Genomic DNA, 15,355 nt, shown 5'->3' with positions numbered 1-15,355 from the left:
AGCAGCACTACTGGGACACTCAGTGGCATTCCTAGCCTTGCTGGGCTTTGGTGCTCACCATTCTTCTGAGGGAGGCACCAGAAAACCTGGTTCTTTGGTGTCAGAATTCTCATGTTTTATGTCAGGGAGTCTTTGCTGTGCATCAGCAACAGTCAATTTCCCACCCTGCAGCTGCTGGAATGAGACATACCGCACAGGTTTTGAAAGAGGTTAAAAAAGGAAGGTGGATGGCTTGCTCCACCATAGGCTGTTGGTGTAATACTGGCCCTGGATGCAAAATCTTCTGCAAGAGGTGACTTTTACCCCCTTTTAGGTTGGAAAAGCTCTCTGTGACCATCAATTCAAATCATTCCTACAGCACTGCCAAGGCCACCACTAACCCACGTCCCCAGGTGCCATTTAAATCCCCCAAGGGATGAGGACTCCACCACTGCCCTGGCAGCCTGTGGCAAGGCTGGACAGCCCATTCAGAGAATAACTTTTCTCTATGATCCAATCTAAACCTTTCATACTTGAAGCTGTTTCCTCTTGTCCTCTCCTTTGTTCCCTGGGAGCAGAGCACAACCCCACCTGGCTGCCCCCTTCTGTCAGGGAGTTGTAGAGAAAGAAGGTCCCCCCCGAGCCTCCTTTTCTCCAAGCTGAGCTTCCCCCAGCTCCCTCAGCCGCTCCTGGTGCTCCAGCTCCTTCCTCAGTTCTGTTCCCGTCCCTGGACACGCTCCAGCCCCTCAAGGTCCTTGGAGTGAAAGGCGCAGAATTGACCCCATGATTTGGGATGTGGCCTCAGCAGTACCCAGCACAGGGGACGGGCGCTGCCCTGGACCTGTGGCCACACCAGGGCTGGTCCAGGGCAGGTGCCCTTACCCACCCGGGCTCACGTCCAGCCGCTGTTGCCCGACGGCCCGGGGTCCCTGCCCGGGTTTCTCCCCCCACCCAGCGCGGAACTGAAAGCGAAAGCGCGGCAACGCTGGCTCACACAACCCCAGAGCTCCCGTTCTACCTGGAAACTGATGATGTAGAGGCCGCTCCGCTTTACGATTGGCCGTAGGTTCCGGAGGCTATAAAAGGCGGAGTGCCGGGAAGGGGTGGGACATTCCGGGAAACGGCGGGGCAGCGACGAGCGGCGATGGCGCGGGGGGCCCTGGCGCTCGGGGTGCTGGCTCTGCTGGCGCTGCTCGGTCTGGGGGCGGCCGCTGGTGAGTGCCTGGGGCGACGCGAAGGGTCCTGATGGGGGTGAGGGGCTGCGGGGTCCCGGCGGGTCCGGGTCACTGTGCCCGGGTGGGTGGGCGAGCGAGTGTTGGCATAGAGGCGATGCCCGCGGCAGCCCCGCTTCTCACGCGCCCTCGCCCCTCTCTCCAGAGGCGCCGAAGGTGGAAGTGTACGCTCGTTCACGGGCCGAGGAGGGAAAGGAGAACATCCTCCACTGCTTTGTCACCGGCTTTCACCCACCCAAGATTGACATCCAACTCCTGAAGAACGGGGAGCCCATTCCCGACGTCAAGTACGGGGACTTGTCCTTCAACGAGAAGTGGCAGTTCCAGCGCCTGGTCTACGTGCCCTTCATCCCCACAAGGGAGGACATCTTCTCTTGTAGGGTGGTGCATTCCACCATGCCGGGGGCAGGCGTTTACAAGTGGGGTATGCTGTGCCTTCCCTCCTGCTTTATGTCCATGCTGTCTCTGTTCCTTTTCCTGGGAATTGGGGTGTTGTAATGGAGTGGGGTTTGAATGTCTTGTGTTAGAGGTAGAAAGCTAACTTGGTTTTAGCTGAAAAGGCTGTTACATGTAGCTGTGAAGGATTCCGGGAGGATGCATACTGGTGTTAATCCATAGGGATTTGGTGATGCTGTGTCACTCGATCTTTGCCTCACTGAATTTAACTAGAAGGTGATGGGTCCTGCAGTGAATTTTTGCTTTATATTGTGTGAGTATAAAGAAGGATGGAGCAGTCAGGGCTGATGGTGTTAACTTAGCCTCAGCTACAGCTGAAGGTAACTCTGCTTGCCACACTGGGGCTGTTTCCAGGGGAAACTTTGTGGGGACCGGGGATGGGGGGTGCCATTAGCCCCCAAGTCTAACGCTCTGCTTTTCTTTCCTGCAGAACCAGACTTCTGAGCTGTGTCTGGGATAATCCTTGGTGAGTTATTCCCATGCTGTGTGCCGTGCTGGTAAGGGAAACACAGACCCATTTCTGTAGGGAGAGGGGTTTGAAAAGCTGAGGAGCAGAAGCAGCCACACCCAAAAAGTAGATCGTATTTGGGACACAAAAAAACCTCTTCCCACACCTTTTCTGCCCACTATTTTGGTCTGGTTTTGGCCATCCTGTACCTACAAGAGTCCTTTGCTGCTAAAAAAGGAGAACTTTGGAGAAGATCTTCCCTGCGTGTCGTTGCTGTGTCAGTTAGATACTGCAGAGAGTTGTCGCAGGTCCCCTAAAGCTCCCTCAGGCCCCAAAGTGCTGTTTCCTGTCAGGGGAGGAGGAGGAAGTCACTGTACCCAAGGTCCCTGTGCCTCAGGGTGGGTTAAGCCTGTGGCAGAGCAGCGCCCTGTGGGATTCATGAGGCACCAACCAGAAACACTTCCAGGTTTACTCACCGGTGTCTCAGCCCCAGGGCTCCAAGTTCTTCAAACTATCTGTGTGTAACTGATCTGGATGTAGCAATGGGGAAATTCTAGTTTAACACTTGATAGGGAAAAGAAACTGAATATGTGGCTCAGCTGACATAACCCTGGTTGAAACAGCTAAATTATGTGCTATGTTAGAGGCTGGATAATGATTAACTGTTCCTGGGACAAGCCTTGACAGGGCCCTTATATGAAATGCCCCGGTTCCTGCAGAGCTATACAAAGTTGTGTAGAGTCACTCCTCTGGTCTGTCACTCACCTTTGGGCAGTGGGGTTGTGAGCCTGTCCCCAAGGCAGGGTCTGGAATGTGCTGTGCTCACACAGCACCATGGCTTTGGTTGGTGGCACATTGGTGAGGAATGCCAGGTCTGGTTGGAGAGGGGACGTGGGTGACTTCACTGTGATCTGGGGACAAGGATTTACTGAGCTGGCATGGAAAGAGTTGAGAGCAGGACAAACTCCTCCCTGGGGTGGAGAACAATGATCCTCTTGACTGGTTGAACTCTGAACTCCACCAAGGAGGGGACAGAAAAGTCCTGCAGTTTCTACAGGATTTTTACCTGAATCTCACTGGAAGGTGGTTCTGCAGGGATGCTGCAGTCAGACTGCTCTGAGGAAACTGGTTTTTACTCCTAAAATAATTGCAGTTGAAGGTATCACTAGAGTGACTGATGTCAATCTACTCTCTCCATGCAGATTTGAAACATTCTTCTTGCAAGTCAAAGTCTTCTTAAGCTTCTGTCCATTCTTCATCATAGCCACAAGACTGATCAACTTCCTTTCAGAAATTTGCTAATAAGCCTTTTTAAAAATATCACTTAGCCACAGCATCAAGGGAGCTCTGCAGGTTTTCTGAGCCAAATAATGGCCCCATTACTGCTTAAAAAATAATGGTATCTTTTCACTGCTCAAAATTTTGTGGGATTTTTATCCCTTAATAAACTGCTAGTCCTGAAAATGTTTCTTCAGAGTCACTCGACAAGCTGATTTCACAGGCTCTGATGGCCTCTGGGTTGTGGGTGGATTTGTGGCCCTGGTGGCATGATGGGGAGTTATGCTTTTTTTATCCCACTGAGACGGTGCAAGAACACTTTTCCATCAATAAAAGAGAATTAAAGATTTTTATTTTTTTTTTGCTGGTGTGGTATCTGCCTGGCTGGAGGCTCCTGCTTGGCTCTGAAGGGAAGGCACAAGGTTTAAAAAGGGAAGAAGAGCCTTGGGGACACGGAGGGGACACACAAGGAGTGATGGCAGGGAATGGTGCTTACTAATGGGGAGAACTCTGGCAGATGCATCTTGGAGTGTTTGGTGTAAAGCTGAGCCTGGGGGAAGCAGATATGGGTGTTGGTGAATTTCAGTTCTAGTTTTTCTCTGTGCTTGAGCCCACAGAGAAGTGCAGTTGGGGCCAGTCCTCTGTTACACTGGGGGATTCACGCTACCAAAACTCATGCTGCTGCCATCAGGTCATTTTTATTTTATGAAGAAATCAGAGTGATTGCTTGAGGAATGTTGTATCCAAATGGATTTAACCAGGATCACTTGTATGGGATCAAGTGTTCCTGGTGACTCAGGGCATCTCATGTGTCTTCTTGGGTATATTAAGATTTGCTGTGATGGTCACAGATCGTACACTTGAGATTTTTGACAGATACTGTCTTGTTCCATAGCTATTTTCATTATAACCAATTTTTTTTGTTGGGGATTAGGCAAATCCAGGCTGTTGCACATCCAACACCCACATGGTAGGTTGCTGAGGAGCCGGGGCCCATTATGGGGATCCCTTTGGGTTCATCAGAGGGGTGTTCAAGGCAGGACAGGCAGGGCTGTCGTGGCTGGGGGGTTGTGCACGGTGCTCACGTCAGCATGGGACAACAGGATACAGCTCAGCCTGCAGCACCAAATGTGCTCAGGCAGCCACAGCAGTGCTCCCTGTGTGAGAGAAGGTGGCCTGGGAGGGGGGAAAAGGTTTTAGCTTCTCTCTGAGACACCCCAGTGGAGCAACACGGGGTGCTGTGTGAGCCCAAGGAGCTGTGGAACATGTCCTGACCTCCTCCCCTGGATCATGAAGGGCCACCAAAGTGCTTTCCACCACCTCAGCTCCACCTTTGCTATCCTCAAGAGCACCAGAATAATTGCTGGATAACCATTCTACCAAGAGAGCTTCACCCTAATTAGGACAGGAGTGGAGAGAACTGCAAGAACTGAAGATTCAGTGGTAGCAATGGGAAGTGACCGCATCATCGTCTTCCCACACTGGGAAGGTCTGTTCTGATTGCATCCGTGGGATTTTTCTGTTCCTACTTAGGAAACATTTTGATGGTTTACTCAAAAATCCCCTCTCTGTGGGAGAACAACACGTGACCACACCACAGGCTGATTTCCTTTAACTGCTGGATTTCAGGACCATGTCCAGATATACCTTCTCTGTTTTATCCAGCATCCTTGGGGTTCCGAGGTACTGAGGATCTTGCTGTGCTGCTGCTGCTGGCAACAGTTCCCAGGGGATGGGTTATCCTGAGGGATATCTTGGGAAGCTTCAAGCATGAAACAAGCCTCATTTGTGCTTTATGAAACAAAAGCAAATTTTCTGCAAGCAGTTTCCGGAATCAGCAAAATGCAGGGCTTTTCTGAGAGAAGCTTCTAGGAGAACAAGGATCTAGTCCAGTTCTGCTCGGGACACCCCAAACCCCCACCCTGTGCCTCATAGTGTTGTTCGAGTGCCCTTTGAGCTCTGTCAGGCTTGGGGCTGCCCTGGAGAACTGTTCCAGTGCCCGGCCACGCCGTGGGGGAAGAACCTTTCCCTAATATCCAGCTTAAAGCTCCCTGAAGCAGTTCCAGCCGTTCTCCCTCTCTCCGGGCTTTCCCACCACCGCTTCCCCTCACGGCCGTTCCCGCCCTCGTCTCCCTTTAGGGCGGTCCCCGCCTCTTTTCCAGCCCCTCAGGGCCATTCCCCTCAGGGCGCTTCCCGCCTCGCCCCAGCCCCTCATGGCCGTTCTCCTCAGGGCCGTTCCCGCCCTCGTCCCCCCTCAGGGCTGATTCTGCTTCCTTCCAGCCCCTCACGACCGTTCCGCTTAGGGCGGTTCCCGCCTCACCCCAGCCCCTCACGGACGTTCCCGCCCTCGTCTCCCCTCAGGCCCTTCCCCTCACGGCCGCCCCCGTCTCCCCTCAGGGCGGTTCCTGCCTCCTTCCAGCCCCTCAAGGCCGTTCCCCTCAGGGCGGTTTCCTCTCTCGTCTCCTCCCCTCAGGGCGGTTCCTGCCGCGATGTTCCGCGGACACCGTGCTTGGTTCTCGCAGAGCGTCAGCCCGGGCCCGCGGGGGCTCTGGGGTGAGGGGGCCAGAGCCCGGCCAAGTCCAGGGGAGCCCCGGGGCACGGAGCTGGCAGGAATCCGCGGGGCAATTGGCAGGGGGACGGTGCTGTCACCGCTCAGGGGGAATTAGGAGGGGAGCACAGCCCATCATTCCTCAGCAGGGCACAGCAGTGGGGACACAGCCCTGTCACCCCTCCGTGGGACTGAGACCCACACAACAGAGCAGAGCACGAGCTTGGCCAGTCCGCAGTGCCGCCACACTGGGGAAAAGCCCTGAACGACCCTCAGGGGAGCAATGGGAGTCCCACAGCCGTGGGGAGCTGTCACAGCCTCCACTTCAGGGTGGCCCCAGAAGCAGCTGTCCCCTCCCCGGGTCACCCCCAGGTGGGAACCCCTGGGTGCCCACGCTCACCCGGCTCCCTGTCCCCTGCAGCAGACGGTGGCGGGACCATCGCCCACTGGCTGGATGCCGACTACCTCTTCAGCAGCGATGCTGCCCACCCCGACACCCGCAGGTGGGAAAAGGAGGCTTTAATGTATTTTGTGAAAAGCGTTTCATGGATATTGACATCCTGTAAAAATCAAGGGTGTGTTTTTAAAGTCATGACATGGATCTAGCATTGCCCGGTGGGCTCAGGAAAACTCACACCCACACTAAGCTATAGATAGAATAAAGAAAAACCATCCATGTGTTGAGAATGGCTTAACTGTGATATAAATTAAATTAATTGTGCTGGTTTCTCCCTGGCTGTGAATTATCTGCTGGAAAATCAGCATTTGAAACAGAAGTGATACAATTCCCAAGGAAGGAAACCGGTGCTAAAAAAACAGTGTGAATGAATGCTGAAAGGAATCACTGGGGTAAAAATGGACAGAAAAGGACTGAAATGCTTAATAAAAAAAAAAAAAAAGAGCTATGGAACATTTGTACATATATAAGGAAAGTCTTAAGGATCTTCCTCACTTCCTCAATATCTGTGAGTATTTGTATTTATTCATTATTTAGTCATGTAAACATATGCATGGGAAATGAAGCTGCGATGTTTCTTTTAGGCTTTGCTAGGCTGCACTAAGTAGTTTGTTTTTAACACACCAGTGCTTAAAACTGGCTTTGAATTTTGGAATCTTTCAGCCACCTGCTCCAGCTAAGCGAGGGGAATTCCAGTAAACACAGAATAACAGCTTTTCTTCTGCAACAGCGTGCTGCCAGACCAGCCTGCTTGCCTTGCCCAGGGGAATTCTGGATAATTTATATATATATATATTAATTATATATATATATATATATATATATATAGAGAGAGAGAGAGAGAGAGAGAGTATATATACCATATATATAGAGTATACTATACTATATACTATATATACTATATAAAAACATATATATACACTATTACTAATTATAAAATTCTATATTCAATATATATATATATATATTCAATGTATATTGTTAGATAGTTCCTTGTGAAAATATGCAATCATTATACACATCCTTAAACCCAACAAACAAGATTTCATTCCTCTCCAAGGAGGACAGTGAGGGCTGGAGCACCCTGCAACTTCACTTCCTTGCTCAGCTGTGTGAGCAGGAACCAGTGTGGTGAAGGATAATTGTAGAAAGATCCTGTCATTGCCCTCCCCGAAGTAGTTTCACCTCGAGGGCAGAGTGGGACGGTGTAATCCCTAAAAATATGTTTACCCTTGTCCCTCCTCCAGGCTGCCCCTGGGAGGTGCTGGCAGTCAGGATGTGACTGGTAGAGTCTCACAGGTAGAAAATCACAAAAAATTAGGTGCTTTTGGCAAAAAAATCAGAGCAGGTTTCATGACAACACCCCTCTAAACGTTTTGGTTTTGGTTTGCTTCCAGGTTCTCTTTGGAAACCAGTTCTCTTTCTCTCTTCCAGCATACACGAGAGCCTCAGTTACCTGGAGGGCAAGGCCACGGTCTTTCACTCGTGTTACCTCTCAGTGTGTGCGAGAACCGGAGCTGCAGAGAGGCCCTCGGTGGTTCTGGGCCACTTCGTCCTGCCCCCTGCCTGTCTGCATGAAGGTCAGGCAAAAACAATCATCTGGGGATGTTTTCCCATGGAAATCCCCCATGAGTACAGCCTTGGTACTGACAGTTACTTGTCTGCAGGGAGGGACTTTTCCTTCTGCTTGGGAGTGGCTCTTCCTCCCAGAGGCCAGAGTATGATCCATCTATTATCACAGAATGGCTTGACCTTGAACATTCCCCGGGAAGGGGCAGCCACAGCTGCTCTGGGAAACCTCTGCCAGGCCCCCACCACCCTCACAGGGAAGAATTTCTTGCCAATATCCCATCTAACCCTGCTCTCTATCAGTTTGAAGGCTTTCCCCTTGTCCTGTCCCTCCATCCCTTGTCCGCAGTCCCTCTCCAGCTCTCCTGGAGTCCCTTCAGGCACTGGAAGGGGCCCTGAGGTCTCTCTGGAGCCTTCTCCTCTCCAGGTGAGTAGCCCCAGCTCTCCCAGCCTGGTTCCAGAGTAGAGGGTCTTCAGTCCTTGGAGCATCTCCACAGCCTCCTCAGGACTCTCTCCAGCAGCTCCGTGTCCTTCTGCTGTTGGGGATCCCAGAGCTGGAGGAGCACTGCTGCTCCTGAGAGGGCCAGAGGGGCAGAATCCTCCCCTCACCTGCTGCCCACACTGTAGGACAAGCCCAGATCACATGGCTGGGTGATATGCATCACCTTCTCATCCCCCAGCAGCCCCAAGTCCTTCTCCTCAGGGCTGCTTTCAATCCACTCTTGCCCACCCTGAATTTGTGCTTGGGATTGCCCTGGCCCAGGGGCAGGCCCTGGCATTTGGGGTACCTGCAGGGCATCACACTGGCAGCACCTGCCACAGCCCTGTTTTTCGGTGCTCTCAGAATCACTAGTTTTGTTGTTCTTGTCAGAAATCAGAAGGAAAATCGGCCGCTTTATTTGGGAGAAGGCAGATGCCCTTGAAGAACAGGTAAGATGAAAAATTTGTACTACACATGTATGTGCTGGAGGATGAGCTTGTGCTGAGCAGGGAGTTTGCACAGGAATTCAGGGGAAAAAAGAGCATATATAATTTTTGGGAAAAGGGGCAGGCAACTCAGGAAGTGTTTAAGGATGTCCTTAGGTCATGCAGAAAGAAGAAAATTAGAGAGGTGAAAGCTCAGTTAGAATTTAATCTGGCCACCTCTGTAAAGGATAATATTTTTATAAATTATTAACAAAAGGAGGGCCGAGGAAAACCTCCATTCTTTATTGCAGTGTCCATCTCCAAAGACTGGGAAAAGGCTGAGGTACTTAACACCTTCTTTGCCTCAGTCTTCAACACTAAGACTGCTTGGATCAGGACAAACGGCCCCCTGAGGTGGTCAACAGGCATGGGGAGCAGAATGGACCCCCAGGAATCCAGGAGGAGGCAGTCACTGCCCTGCTGTGCCACTTAGATGCTCACAAGTCCATGGGCCTGGATGGGATCCATCCCAGGGTGATGAGGGAGCTGGAGGAAGAGCTTGCCAAGCTGCTGTCCATCATCTAATCAGGCCTGGCTCACTGGGGAGGTCCTAGATGGCAAGGGACAATGTGACACCCCTCCACAAAGGCTGGAAGGAGGATCTAGGGAATTAAGAGACCTTTCAGTGTGACTGGTTGTAGGGAAGGTTATGGAGCAGATCACCTTGAGTGCCATCACCTGGCACATCCAGGAAAACCAAGGGATCAGACCCAGCCAGCATGGCTTTAGGAGGGGCAGGTCCTGATTTCCTTTCATGATGAGGGGACCCACCTGGATGAAGGAGAGGCTGTGGATGTGCCCATCTGGATGTCAGCAAAGCCTTTGACACCATTTCCCACAGCATCTCCTGGAAAACTGCAGCCCACATTGGGGACAATTGGTGTCTGGTCACCAGTGGTGTCCCCCAGGTATCAGTGCTGGGCCCAGGCCTATTCATTACCTTTATTGAAGATCTGAATGAGGAGACTGAGTCCACCATTGGCAGACAGGTGACACCAAGCTGAGTGGCAGTGTGGTTCTACTGGAGGCTAGGAAGGCTCTGCTGGGCAGGCTGGATCAATGGACCAAGGTCATTTGTGGGGGGGGGTCAACAAGGCCAAAGTCTGGGTCCTGCATTTTGGCCACAATAACCCCTGCAGAGCTACAGACTGAGTGGCTGGAAAGGAGCCCAGCAAGAAAGGTCCTGTGAGTGCTGATCAACAGCAGCTGAACATGAGCCCAGGTGGCCAAGAATGCCAGTGGCACCTGGTCTGTGTGGCCAGCAGGACCAAGAACTGATTTTTCTCCTGTACTGGGCACTGCTGAGGCCTCAGCTTGAGTGCCATGTCCAGTTCTGGACCCCTCAATTCAATTCAAGGACATTTTGGTGCTAGAGAAGGTCCAGAGAAGGAACTGAGCCAAGGAAGGGTCTGGAGCACCAGGAGGGAGCTGGATGGGCTCAGCCTGGAGAAAAGGAGGCTCAGAGGGCATCTTCTGACTGTGCACAACTCCCTGAGAGGAGGGAGCAGCTGGGTGGGGGCCAGGCACTGCTCCCAGGGACCAAGGGACAGGATGAGAGGACACTGCCTTAAGCTGCACCAGGAGAGGTTTATGTTGCACATCAGAATTTCTTGCCAGAAGGACTGATTAGGCACTGGAATGAGCCACCCAGAATGACTGGATGTGTCACTCATTATTGCTCTGGTCTGCTTGGGAAGGTGCTGATGGGTCACTGGGTAGACCCAAAGGCCTTTTCCAACCCATTTGATTCTGATTCCTTGTGCTTGCTGTGCTGTGTGTCCCTCCCTGCATGACATCCTGAGGGGGACAGCACTAGAAGGACTGTCTCCCTTGTTTAGACATGTCTAGTCCCCCAGCAGTGTGCTGTTCCAGGGATTCCAATTGCCACAGGCTGAGCTTAGCCCTTTGGTGTGGTGTTTTCTGTCCCCATGTCACTGCCCACTCTCCTCTTAAAGCAACTTCCCAGCACTTTTGAAGCAAGAATGCCCTTAAATTTAAAATTTAACTCTCAATTATGCTAAAAATCATGAGCCCTAAAAATTCATGCACTGGGAGTATGTCCCAGGTGCTCTGCAGGGCACCAGGGCACAACTGTAACTCATTCTTGTACTGATATTCACAGCCCAATGAAAATCTGACAGAGGAACCAGAAGCAGCAAGAAATAGCTGTGAGGAAGAATCAGAGGAGGAAATGCTGGACCTGGCTGAGAGGTATTTTCCTGCCTTGGGATTTGGATGCGCTTCCACCTCCAAGCAATCCTAACACAGAGATTTTTTTTTTTTCCCTCCTGATACAGCAGTGAAGAAACAGACTTGGAAGCACCTGCCCAGGGAGAACTTCCATACCGTGCCCTCCAGGAATACCCAGTAAATAACATGGTGACAGGTAAATAAATCCACCTGGAAAGGGCTGCTGCAGATGGAGCAGGGACCCAGTGAGCCCATTCTCCCTCCACAGGCTATGCCTCTGCACGGGACATGAAGAAATATGAGGGGGAACTCCACGACTTTATCCCTGGCACCTCAGGCTATGCAGCATACTGGGTTCAAAGCAAATGTAGCATTTACTGTGAGAAGACCAAAATGAAGAGGAAATGGCAAGGAGCAGGTGGCTGGAGCAGCAAAAACTTCAATGTAAGAGCTGCCAAATGATTTATAAATTATGCAACTGCAGCTCAGAGCATTCAATGTTATTTAAGTATTTTCTATATAGCAGTATTTTCTTAAGTAATTACTTAAAAAATTCACAACAAACATAAATACAGACATTTTTCCCCAAAACACATATATTTTCTTTTTATCGTGGGGCAGGGGGTGGTGGTTTAAGCTGTGCTTTAACTAGTTTAAGCAAATTTTTCTTGAAGGGACAATCCAAGGTCTCCTCACTTTCATTTTATCAAAGAATTCTTAGACTTTTCCCTTTCATTTAAGCACTTGGAAGTGACCAATAGGGTCGCAAAAAGCAACTTTTATTATGGTACAGTCTGATCCTCAGGCTATTCACTTGGAGGAAGCCCAAGAAAACCTAGGAGAGGATCCCACAAGCTCCATGGAGCCACCATGGTTGTTCTCCCACTGCCCCAAAGGCAGGAGAGCCTCTAAAATAACAGCTTTACACCTCACACCCCAAACTGCCAGGAAAGAGCCCAAAAACACGCTGGTACACGTGAAGGTGTTGAGTCCTCTGTGTGCTCCAGTGTGGCACCCCGAGAACCCACCCTCCCTCATCCCTTGTGTGTCTAAAGACCAGGCAGGCTGAGATGGTTTCCTAACGTTTATTGGAAAAGCGACACACAGGGACAGACTCAGAGTGCTCCTCGGGGCGTCTTGAAGTTCATTCCCACTGTAGGCTGTGTCACCTGCAGGTTGGACAGGCTGCCAAAATCCTGGAAAAGAGCACGGAAACAATGGGATCAGTCACAGCATCCTGCCCACTGACAGTGGAGGCAAGTTCCTCTGGGAAGGTGTGGGAAGTGGGCAGGTGCTGTGGCAGCACAAAGGGCAGATAAAAGTCTCCTAAGAAGGGGAGGCCATCCTGCTCCAGAGATGGACTCCTTGGAGAGGGAATCATCAGAATGGAGGGCAAGGAACATCCTCACCCTGCTGGTGGCAAAGCCCCCATGCCTCTGCCCTTTCAAAAGCCGTACATGAACTAATCCTCCCACAGGACCCAGGGCAGAGAGATGCCCTTGATACCATCCAGCCACTCAGGGCAGCAGGAGCTGTGCCAGGGACATGCCAGCAGTGGGGCAGGGAACAGTTGTGGCCACTAACCAGGAGCTTCAGCATTTCCTTGGTGTCTGGGTCCACTTCAATGATCTCCTGGTCAAGGGCAGAGACCTGGGGACAGAGGGGAGAGAAAAGGTGTGATTGATAAAGCCCCACAACTACCCGGGTGTCCCCACTGCCACATGGGTCTCATCCCACTGCTGTGGGGAGCAGTTCCAGCAGCAGAGCCAGGAGCATCCTGAAGGAACACAGCTTTCCTGACTGAACACTGCAGGAGGCTACTGGCAGTAGAGGGAAAAGCCTGTTGTATGGCAAATCTTTGGAAACTGAGGCCCAACCTGCTCCAGGCCAAGGCTGCTGAGGAGCTGGCATTGGACCCTCAACTGCACCAGTCCTGGCAGTCATCAGTGACTCTCACAGCTGCCTTGTGACACAAGGCCACCATGGTGCCAACAAAGCTGGTCCCACCTCCAGGACACCTGTGCTCTCCTGCTCTTTAATCCCAGCAAAACTTCTGCCAGCCCTCTCCAGACCCCAAAACTCTACCTCCACAGGTTTCCTTCCCCAAGAGCTACATAACACCAGCATTTTTCCAAGAAACCACAAATAGTACAGGTTTTGTGCACTGACACTGCACCAACAGCTGCAGCACGGACATTCCTTCCCTGTAACCCCTCTCTGGTACCAGCACAGAAACCAGCAGCTCTGCCAGGAGCTGACTGGGAAGATCTGGGAAAAGGGCAAGATGTGCTATGCCTGAAGGCTACAGAATTTAGGAGCAACAGGGTCACATTCCTGGAACAAGGGAAGCCCTCCTGGACCACCTCACCCAGGTGAGCTCTTGTCCAAACAGAGGGTTAAGGCAAGGGAGTTTTACCAAAACCTCTCTCTGGGGATTCCACCTGCAGGACAGATTTTCAGCCACTCTGAAATATCCTCCTGCTTCCCATCAAATTATTTTTTCCTGAATGTTAAGATAGGAAAACCAAACCAGAAGAAGCCAGCTGCCCTTCCTATCCCGGTAGCAGCTTTGGAGGGATCCACCCTGGCCTCCTTGATCCAAACCCTCCTCAGCTCCTCCTGAGGGTTTATTTTAAAAAACTTGGGAGCATTTGTGGAGATACAGCGAGGCAGGATGGAGCGATGGGGAAGCTGGGGCCTCACCTCCGGGACGTAGTTATCCCTCCTCTCCCTCTCCTCCTCCTGCAGTTTGATGGAGATGCCACGGACAGGGCCCCTCTGGATTCGCTTCATCAGGTGGGTGACGTACCTGCGGGGACACGGGGGTGTCCTGCCCTTTCCCAGGGTTCACGGCACCCTTCCCCACACCCCAAATTCCAGAACCACAGCAGGATGAGGACAGCTGTCACCATCTACCCCGGCAATATCCCACCACCTCCAGAGGACATCAGAGACAAAGTGTCCGACAGCAACAGGGTTTGGGGGAGACACAGACCCCCCCAAACACGGGAAAACTCTCGCACTCCTCTCCCTGCACTATCAATGACCCGGCCACAGGCGGGACCGTAATCACTTTCGAATGCAGGAACCCCCAAGGCCGTGCCCGAACCCCCTGCGACCCTCCAGTGCCCAAAGCCCCGCCGAGGCCCGCAGTGCCTCACCCCGCAATCTTGTTGCGCAGCTTCTTGCTGGGGATGATGGCGATCTCCTCGCACACGCGCTTGTTGGTGTGGAAGTCATTCCCTAGGCGTGTGTAATACTTCTCGATGATCACCCGCGCCGCTTTCTTCACCGTCTTCGTCCGAACGCGTCCCTAGGCGGGGTGGGCGGGAGGGCCGCCGGTCAGGCTCCGCCGAGGCCAGGCCCAGCGCCCTCCGCCCCACTCTCCCCCTTCCCCAGCCATCCCGGGCTCCCAACGCCCCCCACTGCCCCCCGCCCCGGTCCCCTCCGGTCCCCACCGCCGCTCCCCGCCACGGGGGCGCGGGCCCGCCCGAGGATGGCGGCGGATGGCGGGACCCGGACCCACCATGTCGGCGGCAGCCGCGGAAAAAGAGCGGAGGATGGCGGGAGGCGCCGGAAGCCAGCGACGCCCACCGCGCCCCCTGGCGGCTCGGAGGGCTCCGGCGGAGGGGAAGACGGGCGGGGCCGAGCCGGGGCGGGGAGCGGCCTGAGGGGGGCGGGGAGCGGCCTGAGGGGGGCGGGGAGCGGCCTGAGGCGGTCCGCACCGCCCCGCTCCCCGGAAGAGGATGGAGAGCCCGGGAAGGGAATTGGAGAGAGCCGTGGTGCCAGCAGCACCAGTCCCTCCCACAGCTGGCCCTGAGAGAGGACACGGAGCACCTGCAAACTCGCAGCACCCAGCCCCACAGGAGGAGGGGCGAGCACCACAAAGCTGCTGCAGTCACCGCTGTGGGACGGGGAAGGAGCCCAGAGCCTGCCCTGCTCCACGGTGTCCTCTGTGGCAGCCTAAGTCCAATTCAGCCCTCCCCGGCCCCACAGAGAGGAGCCCTGGGTCACTCTCCCCTGCCACAGTGGGGGAACACACGGCAGCACAGGCCCCTCGGATCAGCCTCATTAACTTCTTGTTAATTAGGGGAGCTCCAGCTGGAGCCTAGGGGCCTGCAGGGACCTCAGGTAAGTGGGATCTAAAAATGCATCACCCAGCAGATAAGAGCTCCCTCCCAGCTGAGCCACCCACCAACAGCATCCACAATTCATAGCTCCATCCATCCCTC

The 15,355-nt window shown here is 53.0% G+C and overlaps 3 protein-coding genes across 3 annotated transcripts; 2 read left to right on the top strand and 1 right to left on the bottom strand.

Annotated features, from left to right (window-relative positions):
• The first annotated feature begins 1,095 nt into the window (after positions 1-1,095).
• On the top strand, positions 1,096-3,746 carry B2M (beta-2-microglobulin). Its single transcript, XM_084213507.1, has 4 exons — positions 1,096-1,193; positions 1,357-1,635; positions 2,098-2,133; positions 3,318-3,746. Exons 1-3 carry the CDS (start codon positions 1,124-1,126, stop codon positions 2,109-2,111), a joined length of 363 nt encoding a protein of 120 aa, XP_084069633.1. The 5' UTR covers positions 1,096-1,123; the 3' UTR covers positions 2,112-2,133; positions 3,318-3,746.
• Positions 3,747-4,842: 1,096 nt separating this feature from the next.
• On the top strand, positions 4,843-12,205 carry TERB2 (telomere repeat binding bouquet formation protein 2; the record flags this gene model as incomplete). Its single annotated transcript, XM_084213447.1, has 10 exons — positions 4,843-4,882; positions 5,652-5,778; positions 5,867-5,946; positions 6,363-6,444; positions 7,833-7,978; positions 8,839-8,897; positions 11,056-11,144; positions 11,231-11,319; positions 11,392-11,567; positions 12,179-12,205. 10 exons carry the CDS (start codon positions 4,843-4,845, stop codon positions 12,203-12,205), a joined length of 915 nt encoding a protein of 304 aa, XP_084069573.1.
• Positions 12,193-14,758, bottom strand: RPS17 (ribosomal protein S17). The gene is made up of 5 exons (XM_084214113.1): positions 14,650-14,758; positions 14,285-14,436; positions 13,827-13,932; positions 12,708-12,773; positions 12,193-12,319 (listed from the first exon to the last, which is right to left on the bottom strand). Exons 1-5 carry the CDS (start codon positions 14,650-14,652, stop codon positions 12,239-12,241), a joined length of 408 nt encoding a protein of 135 aa, XP_084070239.1. The 5' UTR covers positions 14,653-14,758; the 3' UTR covers positions 12,193-12,238.
• Positions 14,759-15,355: the final 597 nt, after the last annotated feature.

This window comes from Fringilla coelebs (genome assembly GCF_963513975.1).
Source record: "Fringilla coelebs genome assembly, chromosome: 12".
NCBI lineage: Eukaryota > Metazoa > Chordata > Aves > Passeriformes > Fringillidae > Fringilla > Fringilla coelebs.
The sequence above is the reverse complement of the archived record's forward strand: the minus strand, read 5'-3'. Positions and strand labels throughout refer to the sequence as shown.